Genomic DNA, 14,364 nt, shown 5'->3' on the forward strand with positions numbered 1-14,364 from the left:
GTCTCCAAATAGAGTCACATTCTGAGGGACTGGGGGCTAGGGCTATTAACATACGTATTTTGAGGGGACACAATTCAGCCCATATTTTGTGTGTGTGTGTGTGTGTGTGTGTGTGTGTAGGTATTTACATAATGTGTAGTTTTGATTCTTACACAGATTTAACTAATACTTTGGGGGTTTTTAAAAAATTTAGAAGCAGGGACACCTGGGTGGCTCGGTCAGTTCAGGGTCTGCCTTCGGCTCAGGTCATGATCCCGGGGTACTGGGTTAGAGTCCCACATCAGGCTCCCTGCCCAGCGGGAAGCCTGCTTCTCCCTCTCCGCCTGCTGTTACCCCTGCTTTGTGCTCTGACAACATCTTAAAAAAAAAAAAAAGTCCAAGTAGCTTTTCAGTAACTTTTTCTTCAGCGAAATATTCAAGAAGTTCTAGAGCTGGGAAGCAAGAAATGGCCAAGGGAACAGATCTTCATGTGTGTAAAGACAGGCTGGGGAGTGAGGACAGTGATGCCGCGGAACACGGTGACTCGGAGGGATCCCGTGAGCGAGGCTGGCTGACCGAGTGCAGGACGGAAGTGGGACCACTGAGGAGGAACAGAGCTGCCAGGAGCTGCGGCCTTCAGAGACTACAACGAACAGGGGGAAAGCTCTTCAAGCCGGGAGAGGTAGCTGCAGATCGGACTCTCTTGTTTTTAGGAAGTGAGAAGTCTTTTAGGAACAAAGAAGTCTTTTGATTGGCTGGTGTTACCTAAAGAAAGATGAGAAATACTGAGAAAACAGGAGCTGGGGAAGAAAGCAGCGCCCGAGGCGGCAGGGTTGGTGGAAGGAGCTGCAGAGCCCCCCGGGAAGCCAGCGGGAGGACCGGTCTGCGTGCGCCCCAGTGTGGCGAGGAAAGGCCCCAGTGGTCCAGTGCCCGTGCTCGTCACACGGCGTCCGACCGGCTCTGTGACAGCGTGCGCTGCTGTGCTCTACTCCCGTGAAGCCTTCGAGACCGTTCAGTGCTACGGCAAAGGCGGACGACCGAACTTGGGAGAACAGACAGTTGTACGTTTGCAGCCCGCGTGGCAAATAACGGGGCGCAGTGTGCAAGATGGAAAAGTCCAGTCCCATCGGTGGGGGAATGTCTGTCACCTTGGGAAGAATTCCCTAGTGGAAGTGAAAACGTCCTAGATGTCCCTTAAGAGAAAGCCTTGAGTTTTAGATTTCTGTAGAAACGTGTGCAAGCTTGCCCTTGCGTATCATGACGCCGTGGACACCCGTGGCTTGGGGCCAGTGAGATGGCCAAGTGGACCCGCGCACTGTCTGTGTATTGTGCAAAGCCACCACTGTGGACTGGCAACCGGAAAGGGCTGACTGAGTGGAACCTGAAAGAACACGGGTATAGTGCAGCCGGGGCAGAAGTCCGTCCCTCTGCGGGCGAGGAAAACGTGGGCGCTGGCGAAGCATCTGGGAAACGGAAGAGGACAGGATCAGAGCTGTGCGTCATCTTTGGGTCCCTCTGGGCGTGCGAACATGGCCCTGACGTGGTGCTGACACACGTGTGCTCAGCGGGCCTCATGCCCGGGGCGCTCATGATGCCATCCTGTCGCTCTTGTGTTCCTGAACCTGTGTGAGGTCCCGTACGACCAGATCGAAGCTTTGCTGGCTTCTCTGCTTCCTTAAGTACCAGCCCCTGGTTCGTCCCCTCGCACCGTGCTGTCCGTGTGCCCGGGGCAGCTTCCCCCGCACTGTCGCGGCCCACGTGCTCGTCCAGTGCAGCCCACGCCTGGCGTCCCATCCGCCCGCACGCGTGGCAGTGGGCTGGCTTCATGCTCCTGCACACGCACAGCTCGGTGCTAGACTGCACCGACGTACTCACGCGGGGCCTGCGGTCCTTGTTCCCGCTTCCCTCACGAGCCCAGAGGAAGGACGCAGGGTTTGCAGGGTTTGCAGGGCGCCCGAAACCTCCTGCTGCTCTCCGCGCGGTCTGTTCACGGAGGGCAGAGCCGGCGGGGTGCGGTAAGTACACACACTGGGGTCTCTGCAGTGAGCTCGGCTCAAACCACTCCTCGATTTCTAGCGGGGTATCTTCCCGCTCCCAAAGCTCTGGTACCTAGTTTGAGGGCATCTGAGTTCTAGAAAATGGGTTAAGGTAATAGCTTGTAGACTCTCACTAGGGGGAAAAGGACTAAAACAGTAGCGGTAGCAGCGTAAGCAACACTTTCAAAACTTGACCAAACTTCCGTAATCTTGGACAAACATCTTTATTAAAGAAATCAAATAAATAGATAGAGTAAAACATTACGGTAGCAACTTCACACAACGGTATGAGACCAAACTTAAGAACTACTTGCTCAAGTTACTCAGGATGGAAAAAAATTAAGTGCTCACAATTAGCACAGAAAATATCTGGTTATAACTTGTTTTTAAATAGACATTTACTAGTTTACAGTAAGATCCCACTGGTTACAGACCACTCCCCACCCCCTTGGTGTACAGCCTAAAAAAGCTAAGAATGCAAATGTTAATGTAATATAAACTTTTCTTTGTTTACAATTCCAGAATTACAACATTTTACTATTATAACTGTCAACAAGTTCGCTTACTTTAGTTTACTGTCGGAGGGAAAGACAATGTAAGAACATAACCTGTCACTTTGGTCCCAGCCTCCCATTTTACAACATGGATTCTTGATTTATAGCAGAATCACTCTGACAGAGACAGGCCTTGGTGTTTGGCACCGCAAAAGCTGCTTGCTTCGGCCTCTTGTGGAGTGCTATGTATACTGCCTGTGTGGTTTTATAACAGTATAGATGTATAGAAACCCATGCACACGCTATCAGCTTCATTCCCTATAGCAGAAACTTTTAAATCTGTCTACCAAAATCTTGACAAGGACATTTAGTTCTGAATTGTGACATCAAGATCAAGCTGTCTGAATGAGTAAAGTCAAAAGCTCATCTTTAAGTTTTAGAATAAAGATATTTTCAAGGTTATAAAGAGTTTATAAATAACACTGTTTACAAGCAAATATTGATAATCTGCTGACAATCGTTAAGAAACTGAATGTACTGTTTTGAAATAATACAAGGAATTCATTAGGTTTAGATAAATTTAGACTACAAGTAAAACTTCCAGGCTATTTAGTCAAGTTACTTACAACGTACACATTCCTGAGAATACCCCATTGTAGTGGTATTGTTTATTTCCAGATTTTTCCACATTCAACTTAAAAGATGTTTCTTCCCAAGAAACTGAACTTTTCTGTCAAATGCGCTTGATCGAATAGGAGAATTGGGTTCATAAAATGGATTCATTGCAAACTAGGAAAGAAGAAGGTATTAGTAAGCTTGTCAAAGTACAAAGGCTGACAAATCCTAGATCTCTAGAAGGAAACTATTTTAAAGTTGTAAATTAAATCATCAAAGACATCTAAAACAAAAGTCTGAAGACCACATTTTTATGTTCTGTTGTTAAATAGTAATGCCCCCTTGAGGAGATTTTTGATTTCGTGTTTCAGTTTTGAGAAGTGCCTGTGGCAAAACTAATGGTGGTATGATCAGCGTTCCTCTGTAAGCTAAAGAACTTTCAGGATTCACCCTCCGTGTGAAATACTAATCTACTCACATTAATTATAAATGTATGGGTTTATCTATAAGGCCCTTTGGCTGCATAAAACTAAAAATCCACCATATGCTCATAGTTTAAAAAAAATGTATACATTTGCTGCTATATTAAATTACCCTTATATAGTAATTTTTAACAATCAGGTTTTGAATACACTCCTTTAACACAGGCTAAATGATCAGGTTCTTAAATAGTATAATGAGTGTATCATAATACATGCGAGAAAACTGTCAAATGGAATCACTAATTAGGCAAAGGCGTTCAATAGTTTTTATACCTTAATCTACTTGATGTTGTCTTATCTTTTTAAGAGCTAAATATTTTTATTTGCTAAATCTGACCAGGAATATTAACTGTGCTGATATGCAAAAAATCTTGTCTAAATACAGACCATTTAAAATTAATAGGAGCAGACTGTTAGCCCTGCAGTTTAACCACAGACATCCTACTACTATATTATTTTTTCTAAATATTAAGAAATGTGAGTGGCACCATTACCCTTCAAAGACTATTTGGTAAACTTCCTGACAGTTTATGACCTATAATCATTGCTGTGTAACTTACTTGTAAAGTAGATGGAGAACATTTTAGATTAAAATTATGAAGCAATTTCCTTTTTGTAGCTTGCTTCCTTCTCTTTTTAGGGTTCCCTAATAAAATCAACTGTATGTGCCAAAGGGGGAAACTGAAACCTGTTTAAGAACAACTACGATGTGTTCTGTCCTAAATATATGTTAGCCTGGTGGTGAAGTCTTGCCTGTGAGGGAGCTTCCAGGGGTCATTCTGACTGGGGGGGAACTAGTCTGAGATGAAAACCACAGTACAAGGGAGTTACTGCCACAGGTCAGTTTCCTGTTGGAATCCCTTTTTACAATCAAATTAAAAGAGTTAGGGAGCATACCATACCTTTATGTATAAATCATAGACATCGGTGAAGAAATTCTTTATCCCATCTTCTTGCCTTATGTCATGGAGCATAATAAATCTCATATGTGAAAGAATTAAGGTATAATCTTAATAGAAATGAAAAATGAAAAGTTGTCAGGTGATACGATATCCTTCAAATGAGTCACATGCATTGTATTTCGTGATGGAAAAGCCAAATATGTAAACTGCGTTTGAAGTTAGGTAACTTTTATCAGAGGACACAGTCTTTCTAAGTTAGAAAGTCCCTACGGAATGAAGTAAAATCAACCTAATGGTTCAGCTTGACCATAGCTTTATTTGAGACTTGGTTCTAAAAGTATCTGTTAAACAAAATTATCTGTTAAAAATATTAAACAAATGCTTCCCCACTCCAAATAACAGTAGCCCCATAAATGGCAGTTTTTACCTGACACTTGAAGTCCACAGACTCACAGTCTGGCATCTATGTCTCATGTTGTTCTAGTCTGTTACCCAACCTTTAGTTAGACATCTTTTTGTAAAAGATAAGGATATGACCTGCAGTGACAAATGCCGAAACAAACCACTCATTGAACTTGTCCACAGTTTTCAAGTACATGTTGTTGGACAGCCACATGTTCTCGTCTACGAGGTCAAGAGCAGCATGAGCTATGAACTGGTTCAGATGACGGTGATCATCCTAGAGGACAACGTGAGTAGCACCAGATTAACATTTCCAGACAGCATCGAGAACACCAACATTTCATTCTGGAAATTCTATACATAGTCTTCTTGGGGGGAGGGGGCGTTTTCTGCTGCTACTTCATTTATTACTGTCATGGGACTTAGAAAAGATCTTAAGTGTTTTCACATCATATTCTTTTCTATTTGCTATCTAAGACTCAACAAATAGAAACGGCCAATTAATAAATGAAATGTTGGTGTTCAAGAAACAATATAGATTACTTTTTTAATTTTGCAAGAAGGAAGTTATAAAATTTGGTAATTATTTCAGTGTGTGAAGTACAGTAGGTTAAAAATAGAGATTCTGCTTTAAACACCCTCATATCTTTTTAGAGGAAAAAATTTATTTTTTGCAAAATACATACATATTTATGAATAATAAATTGTAAAATAATTAATAATAAATAATACGTATTTATGAAAAATAATGTAAGTGGCTCTGGCTAGCGGACAGGTGGTAGGCTGGAGAGCTAAGGAGGTGGCAAAGGAGAGCTACACAGAAGTGACATCGGCATGGGTCTCAGGGTCAGCAGGGGAAAAGGGCAGGGAAGGCCTTGGGACACGGTGACACTTGGCGAGTGGAGACGGCTGAGGAGGTGGCACTCTTACAGGTTTGGCGTTGGCCTCTTTCAGGTGAATGGAGCTTAGGTGACAGGGGGACCTGGGAGTGGCAGGAGGCCATGCTCAGCCCCAGCTGTGAGTAGTCACCGGTCTCAACATCAGGAGACAGTCCTATCAGAGCTGAGTGTCCTTTTCGTGGGCTTAACTGGAGGTGGGACAGTCCCCCATAATGTGGAGAGGGAATTCACAACCTGGGAGTCTTACCCCTGTGGAATTATTTCAAAATAAACTTTTCATGAAGACTTCCATTAACGGGTTGAGCTGAATTCTTCTGTTCAAGTCCTAACCACCCACCACCCCACCCAGTACCTCAGAACGTGGCCTTCTTTGGAGAGAGGGTCACTGCAGCTGTCGTTAGCGTGCTAGAGTGGGATGGCCCTGATCCAGCGTCACTGGCATAGTTCTGAAAGAGGGGCATGTAGGGACGGACACACAGCAAGAATGCCATGTGAAGACTGGGGTTCTGTGGCCACAGGCCAAGGAACTACCAGAAGCTAAGAGAGAGGCCTGGAACAGATCTTCCCCTGGCAGCTTCACAGGGGGCCTGGCCCTGCCTAGATGCATTGTGCTTGGACTTCTGGCCTCCAGGCCGTGAGACAATGAGCTGCTTTTACTCTAAGCTGCCCGGTTTGTGGTGCTCTGTTATGCCAGCCCTGGGAAAGGCAATGTCATATGACCTCCCTGCTGCGGAGGCTGTTCCTGGGACGGGGCTGGACGAAGGCTGCCAGTTGCTCGGAATCCCCAGCACAGCTCAGGCATGTTTACTCCACTCACATCACCATGACAAGGCTAATTTCGTCCCTAGAGAAATCGATGTGTTTTGTGTCTGGCTTACAGCAGTGTTTTCCATGGGGTCATCAATTAGAGGAAAAATGCAGAAATGCTTTAAGGCGAGTGGTAGCAGGAGAAGGAACTAAGGGCAAGTCATGCCACAGAGTGTTTCTACAGACACAGCTTTGCCTCCCACAGGTCCACAGAAACTATGTAAGTAGCCCTGTACCACAAAGCAGCCGCTGCTACGGAGAAGCCTCAGTAGCAAGTTCTAATAAGCACCGTGCTCACAGGAATGTGGGGCCATAATGTAGCAACAGCCACCTGACAGAGAATACCTTTACTACATTTCTATCTTATTTTTGTGGCAAGATTTAAATAGTTAAAAAGCATCACACACTGGATGTGGTACAGTTAATTTCAAAAATCAATTTTTTAAGGGACACGAAAGCTTATTTCGGAGTTGGGAGAAACACAGCCCAACTTTTTATGGGCAATATGGAGCAGTGCAGAAAGATGGAAGGGCCCCGGGTATCCTCATCTCAAGATTCTACATGTTTACTCTGAATGGCATGTTCTTGAACCGAGCTTGTTTTTCTGGAACCATTACTGGCAACAGGGAAGTTGGGTGGTGTCACTGGGGAGAATGGCATGCGGGCTCCACCCAGCTAGCAGCGGGGGCAGAAGGGCACTGAAAGCTGCTGGAGTCTCAGGGCCAGCGGGGCATGGAAGCAAGGGTCTCTCTTAGCCCTCCCAGGTGCAGATGGCCCTCCTCCGTATGTCCTGACGAGAAGTGTAATTCCCTTGGGCAGAATGGGCTCTCCATGCTATTTCCAGTCAGTAACAACTGTTCTTCCGGTCCCACAACAGGTGGACTATGTTCCTAGGTGCTCAGGGAGCAAGCAGCTTTTCAGAACGGGTGACACAGTGAACTACATATCAGAGCAGAGACCCAGAGCATCCTGCTAGTTAGTATGTGCCGGGTGTGTAGTGAATCAAAGGATGAGTCAACCACTCAGAGACTGTTCCCTGGCCGGATTCTTTCAACCTGTGGGACTGCGGGGCAAGCCCCATTTAATTGTGGCGGATTCCAGTTACCTCATCTGTCCGGGTCTCGCCCAGCTGTCAACTTGTGCCACACCATTACCATTACAACAACATAACGATTCTTACAGAATTTTGTAAGGTTCCATACGCACTTTGGATTCTGCTTTTCCAGCTGGCAAAAATTCCATTTCAAAAACCGGATTATCATGGTGGCCCACAATTACAAAGTAGAAGCTTCCAGACATTGTCTTCAATATATAGCTCCTAGTTAAATGAAAATAACATGTTTTCAGTACTCCATACTGAAAATGAAAAATTGTTAACGAGAAGTCTAGAATTCAATTTTTTACTTAAACCTGACATTGTAGAAGAGGACATCACAAAGCCTGTCACGTTTTCCAGTCTATCGCCATAGACAAATGGCTTTGGGACTAGACAGATTAGGTCTGTGATATGTCCTATAGAATCCAGTACCTTATTTTCACAGGGAAACTGGAAGACTTCTAATACAAAATCGTAAAAACAACATTCTCATGACCCCAAAAGAACATTCGGAGCAAGCTGGAACAAACTTGGACGGACCAGTTAGCATTACTAGCACTAACACTGGGAGAAATTGATAAAGGGTGCGGATTTTGTCTTCTTTCTACCTGAACAATGTATGCTATCAATCTAAGTCTCTGCAAATGCAAGAGCCTATGATATGCCTCCTCAAACTGCATTCGTAAGAAGGGAAGACATGGGACGCCCGGCTGGCTTGGTCGGTGGTGTGTGTGTGACTCTCGATGTTGGGGTTGTGAGTTCAAGCCGCATATTGGATATAGGGATTACTAAAAGAGAAAAAAAAAAAAGAAAGGAAGATACAATTTTGTATTCTAGAAAAGATGAAAGAAACCATAATCCAAAAAGAAAGACACTTGAGGTGTTAAGAAATCTTAGAATTGGTGTTTATAGGTTTGCTAAGGGAATGAAGAGAAAGTGTTGGGGGTGGGGTTGGTTGCGGGGGGAATCAGGGATTCTGTGGCTTTTAGCACAATCAAAATCTGGATGGACAGACAGACGGGTGGAAGGATTTATGTACGTATTTATGTACTTCTAGCACACGGTCTTTGGAATCAGACCAAGCTAGGTTCGGGTCTGCCTCTGCCACCGACTGGAAACATGAGCACAGGCACAGTCCTTAAACTCCCAATGCCAGTTTCCTCCCCGGTGAGACAGAGGCAACCATCAGAGATCCCTTACAGTGACCTTGAGGATTATACAGTGTAATTCATGTGAAGCACTAGGCACGGTATCTGGCTCTCTAGATCGACACAGAGGAGCACATGCATGCAGAGACGGGCTGACCCTTAAGGCCTCCACATGGGGCAGCCACCTGGCTAACGGAGAGTACACCCCCTCAGGGCGTGTACGGTGAGGTGTGTCGGAGCCCAGGGCTCATCAAGCCTCACTGGGACTCCTGCTGAATCACACTGAACGTGAGAAAACCTGAAATGTTTTCCTAATGAATACAACCTCCGTTGGTAAGGAAATCAAGGCACAACTGGCACTTTGAACTCTGGAATTGGAAGGCCCATGACTGGAAGAAGAGGCAAATAAGACGTTCTTTTGGCTTGATGAGGTAAAGGGAATTTAGAATGTCACTCGGGGCAGGTGTTGGGACACTGCATCCTGCAGGCCCAATCTGGCCTTGTCCATCCTTTTATTGTTGCTGAAGGCGGCCTTGCCCGCTGACAGAATGACGGATTGAGCAGCTGCAACGGAGACCATCTGATCCTTTACAGCCAGTGTCTTAGGGGAAAGACGCGGGGAAAGGCCCCAATAGTGAAACTGGATAACAAGTCAGGCAGGAATGATGTGAAAGCGCTGCAAAGCCAGCAGAAGTAGCAACAATTCTCGAGATTGAAAGAAATTGTCAAGAGGCAAAGGGATGAGAACTTTCAATCTGAACAAAGTCAACAATGATGTCCTTAATTGGAACAGGAGTTTGCAGCTGGAGTTTGCCAAGGGAAGGGCTCATTTCTGCCACACAAACATTTAAGTAGCGGCTGAAAACAATATACATCTAAGGAAGAAAACCCTTATCCCCATGCCTGCGTAGTGTCAGTACAGGGTGATGATAAACAGAAAGGAAACCGAGGAAACACCACATAAAGATCAGGTCATAGACTCTACAGCCGGACAGAACTTGAACTGCCAATAATTTGATTTCATAGCAGCTGAATGAGTAATGCGACTGTTCGACTCTACAGGCAGAACTGGAAGGTGAAGTGGAAGAAATGGAAATCTTGGGAGACAACAACCACATTGTCTCGGAAGGGAATGTCTACATCACTTAGTATTTGAGGTTTATTATGCCAAGGTGGTAGGCAAAGATGAGACACTTTAGAATTCTATGCTGTTTGATACACTCAATTTTCCACGGGGAGGGAAAAGTTCTGTAGCTGCACTGTCCAGTGTGGTAGCCACCGGTGGCTATTGTATCTGCAGAATTGAGTTTTTCACTTTGTTTAGTTAAAAAGCCACATACGGTCAGTCGCTACTGTATTGGACCGTGGCCTCTGTATTGGCTCTGTAACAATGATTTGAAATGTTTCAAGTTCTGCCAAGTCTACTTTCCCTCCATCCAGGAAGCAAGTGTTACTTAGTACTCCAGCCTGTGATACAAAAGAAGCAATCGCTTTCCTCCATCCACAAAGTGTTACTTAGTACAAGTGAAGCAGCTGCCGGTGTCTGTGTGAGCTCCAACAGTGTGTGTCTGCTCCATTTCCCCATCACCTAAAGTAGGGGCCCTTCACCCCTCTCCTACGAAGACGAAGTCTCCAGGGGGGAGGAGATGGCTACACAGAACTTGGCAATGGATTAAACTGGGGAACTGAGGAAGAGGGAAGAATCAAGGATGTTTCCAAGTGCCCGACTGAGGTGACCAAGCAGAGTATCGAGATGAGTCTCTTCACCAGGAAAGGAAATAAGGAAAAAAACAGGGATGAAATGAACACGTCCATTCTGAGCATGTGGTGGTGCCAGAACCACACGCCCCGCCCTGACCACATCCTGACCCGGAAAACCTGGGAATGTTTGTTTCCCGGCCGAGGGGCATTAAAGCTGCAGGTGGAACTGAGGTGGTTCGCCAACTGACCTTGGGACAGGGAGAGCAGCCCGGACGAGCCAGATGGGCCCAGTATAATCACAACGGTCTTTAAAAGTGGAACAGAGAGGCCCAAAAGGTCAGAAGGAAGCGCCATGGCAGAGGGGGTAAGGGGTGTCGCAGAGATGCAACGTTGCCAGCGTTGAAGAGGGAAGAAAGGGCCGGCAGGCGAACGGCCTCCGGAAGTTGGGGAGCACAAAGATAACCGATTCTTCCCGACAACCTCCGGAAGGGAACACAGCCCAGTGAGACCCGCGGTGGACGTCTGTGCCACACACATGTAAGGTAACATATTTGTGCTGTTTCAGCCACTCAACTTTGTTATAGCAGTAGACAGCACACACGTCAGAGCCGAGGACGCTGCAGGAATGAGGGGAAAGGACATATTTGAAGTGCTCACAGAAAGCAGGTGCATTCTGTAGGGAGACTGAGGGAAAAAAGGAGTTCACTTACCCCAGGACAAGAGTTTCAAAGCACTGTAGAAGGTCGGAGGGACGGGAAGGAAGTGGGGACAGTGGTGCGTCAGGGGGAAGCCACCTGGGGAAACCTGAGGGTCATCTAAGTGGTTTTCTGGCCGAGCAGGCCTTCCTAATGCTTACCACAGAGCCCAGTACAGAGTAAGTGCGCCACACCTGGGGAATGGAACCGCGAGGAGGGGGGCAGTGGCTGGGGCAGTGTCGGGTGAAGCCGGAACACAGGAATGAGAGGCATGCTGGGATTACCTGGCCTCAACAGAGAAAAGAACCTTCTGAAGGTTCTAGTGCTCAGGCCTTCACGGTCTCAGAGGCCTGAATGGGGAGGTCTGTGATCAAATGATTAACAGCACCTTTGTGAGAAGTTGAAGTTTCCACACTTGTGAGGAAACTCCCATAACCACTGATGGGAGCTGTCGACTCCAGGACTCTCACCTGGGATGAAAACGGTAGCCGTCCCTGATGGCTAGGTGATCTGAGCTGTTTGAGAGGGAGCGACAACTAAAATCAATGTGGTGATCTAGAAGCTCCGGACTACCTTGAACTGGAAGAGGGCGTGTACATGATGTAAGAAACAGGGCACTAACTAGTAATGAACGCAAAAAAAAATCACGTATCTGTGAGGCGGGCATGAGAGGGGCTGTGAAGCACAAAATGAATGGAAATGTGTGAAATAAGTTAAAAACAAAAGCCTTCTTAGACTACAATCAGGAAGAAGGGGAGAAAGGTCACCTGGTGCAAAGGATGCAGATCTGCTGAACTTCAGTTTTCTCAGCGCATGATTTTCCTTTTTTTTTTTTTCTTTTTATTTATTTGACAGAGAGAGGGAGAGATCACAAGTAGCCATAGAGGCAGGTGGAGGGTATGGAGGGGGAGCAGGCTCCCGGCTGAGCAGAGAGCCTGATGGGGGGCTTGATCCCAAGACCCTGAGGTCATGACCTGAGCCAAAGGCAGAGGCTTAACCCACTGAGCCACCCAGGCGCTCCCTCAAAGAGCATGATTTTCTAATAGCAAGTGTGACAAAAAGGCGGGCTTGGAACCTTAAGACCGGTATCTTAAAAAACAAACAACAAAAACCTCAATAAATACATATCTTCAAGTCTTAGCAAATCTTATATTTTTCACTAACAAAAGTGGCTGTATACTCATCAGGGACATGGGAAATCTCAGGAACAAAATCGTCAAACCACCTCGGGTTAGTTTTACTTATGTTTGTTTTCAGAAACAAGGGCTTCTCTTCTGTAACTGAGTACTTTTGGAATAGATTAAAACACCAAGAGAAACACGTATGAAATACCTGTCTCCGGTCAGAACACAGGCTAGGAGCTTTTAATTTACATTAACTTCATTAATGTGAATCCAGACAAAAATCAAGTGGTTAGTCAAAGTACTGGTTATATGACAACAAGCCCTGCCAAACTTAGACTTTCTGTTTTATACAGCAATCATCCCCCGCCTTCTTTGTTTTGCTGCTTTATACAACTGTTTGACAGAAAGCTGAATGGCTAGACTTTGTTTTAGAAGAGAAATCCAGGGGATGGCAAATCATTGTATGAAGTAACCTGGTATCTACCTGAGAACCAACTGGAGATTTGTGGCTCCGAGAAGTCCGTGGTACTGTCAGAGCTACAAGGGGATGGGGGTGCAGGCTGTACTCGTTTTATTTGTTGAGTGAGGGACCACTCCTACCAGACTTGAATGTCCGTGCCCAAAGAACTTCAAAGTTGTACAAGTCGGTTGACAGGGAACCATCGTGTGACATTAACCTAGTTCAGCTCAACATTTTGAATGCTTAAGTGAGGGACAATTTATCACATTGAAGGATAACACGCTTGGGCAGCTAATATACTGGAAGGCAACACCAAAGGTTCAACAATCCCTGCAGGTTAAGAGAATTTAAGTGAATGCAAAAGAATAAATAAATAAAGGTTAAAAACCGGGGGGAAAAAATCCCAAACTGTACAATAGGAGAGAAACCTAGGTTAAGAGCAGTTCATCTACAAGGACCCAAAAGTTTACATTTAATGCAAGCTCCGTAAGGGGCAGTAGTCTAATACAGGAACCCAAAAAGCTAATGTCAATTTGAGGCTGTACTAAGATCATGTCCTTTTGACACCTCCAGGGAACATACGCACCTCTGGGAATCTCGTTTTAAAAGGGTCAATAACTCTGAACTGTGTGTTGGAAGGAATGCTCTGGAAAGGAGCTACTGAAGGAACAGAGAATGTTTAAATGGGAAGGCCTTTCTGGGGGGTTGGGAGTGAGATACAGCAGTATCTTACCTTCAAATATAATGTATGTGGTCCAGAGGAAAAGGGATATGATAGGGGATGGCAAATGGGTTATCGCTGGTGAGCCAGTTCTAATTAGCCCGCAGTGACGGCCGGGACCTGGTGGTGATAACGACTGGGACAAGGAAGATCTGTAGCAGGAAAGATGGCTGTGGTCGAAGGGCAGTACGTAGGTGTGTACCAAGTCTTTAAAGTCTGGGTGACAGATTTATCCCAAACTGCCCAGAGGACACGCTTACGGCTGCGTCTTTGAGGTTACCTGGAAACTTGTTCGAGACAATGTTACCAAGCACTTTGTTACACGCTATCAGGCTGCCTGTGCGAGGACTAATCCCCGCCCCTCAGCGGACAGGGCCCACAAATTTTCCAGCTCCAAGTGACAACAGTACGGCCGTTAAAAAACCCTGCATTAGCTGACTGTCCCAGTGAAAGGCAAAACGAAGCAAAGGCCCCGAGCTGATCGACACTTGCGGGCTAAAACGCGATGTGCGTCGGCCCAGTGGCCTGGGATGTGACCGAACGGGGGACTGGCCAGGTCCGATCCGGTTGTCCCCGGGCGGACTGGAGACGGGGCCAAAATCCGCGTCACGCGGGACCCGGAACGTCCCCTGGACCTCCCGCCCCCTACTCACCCCATCTCCTACCTGCGGGGAGATGCCGCCAACGGAAACAGTCACTTACCTCAGCCGACCCGCGCTTGGCAGCCTCTGTCAGAACTCCCCGAGAATCCTCGCGAGAGTCCGCGGTTGCGATCTCGCGAGAGGTGGGAGGAGCTTCCGGCC

At 46.2% G+C, this 14,364-nt stretch overlaps 2 protein-coding genes across 4 annotated transcripts in view; one reads left to right on the plus strand and one right to left on the minus strand.

The window, feature by feature from the left end:
* OFD1 (OFD1 centriole and centriolar satellite protein) overlaps window positions 1–14,364 on the plus strand; it is a 67,259-nt gene that overhangs the window by 7,480 nt on the left and 45,415 nt on the right. The window contains exon 2 of the mRNA XM_013059601.2: window positions 5,094–5,199. Coding sequence (XP_012915055.1) covers window positions 5,152–5,199 — 48 coding nt within the window. The 5' untranslated portion in view covers window positions 5,094–5,151. The remainder of the gene's footprint in view (window positions 1–5,093; window positions 5,200–14,364) is intronic.
* TRAPPC2 (trafficking protein particle complex subunit 2) lies at window positions 2,221–14,359 on the minus strand. Of its 3 annotated transcripts, none has more exons than XM_004758859.3 (5): window positions 14,264–14,359; window positions 7,823–7,934; window positions 5,043–5,187; window positions 4,509–4,594; window positions 2,221–3,298 (listed from the first exon to the last, which is right to left on the minus strand). In XM_004758859.3, exons 2-5 carry the CDS (start codon window positions 7,913–7,915, stop codon window positions 3,200–3,202), a joined length of 423 nt encoding a protein of 140 aa, XP_004758916.1. In that variant the 5' UTR covers window positions 7,916–7,934; window positions 14,264–14,359; the 3' UTR covers window positions 2,221–3,199. The 3 variants fall into 3 exon arrangements, with proteins under 3 accessions (XP_004758916.1, XP_004758920.1, XP_044945244.1); XM_004758863.3 differs by having other exon boundaries at window positions 14,227–14,326; XM_045089309.1 differs by lacking the exon at window positions 14,264–14,359 and adding an exon at window positions 13,574–14,190.

This window comes from Mustela putorius, unplaced genomic scaffold, assembly GCF_011764305.1.
Source record: "Mustela putorius furo isolate JIRA1106 unplaced genomic scaffold, ASM1176430v1.1 tig00003836_pilon_pilon_pilon, whole genome shotgun sequence".
In the NCBI taxonomy this organism is placed as follows: Eukaryota; Metazoa; Chordata; class Mammalia; order Carnivora; family Mustelidae; genus Mustela; species Mustela putorius.

Coding starts and splice junctions, on each gene's coding strand:
- TRAPPC2 (XM_004758859.3), bottom strand. CDS start 7,915: ATGTCTGGAAGCTTCTACTTTGTAATTGTGGGCCACCATGATAATCCG. Junction 4,595..5,042: donor GGCATTTGTCACTGCAGGTC/ATATCCTTATCT, acceptor TAATTCTTTCAC/ATATGAGATTTATTATGCTC. Junction 3,299..4,508: donor TCTATGATTTATACATAAAG/GTATGGTATGCT, acceptor CTTCTTTCCTAG/TTTGCAATGAATCCATTTTA.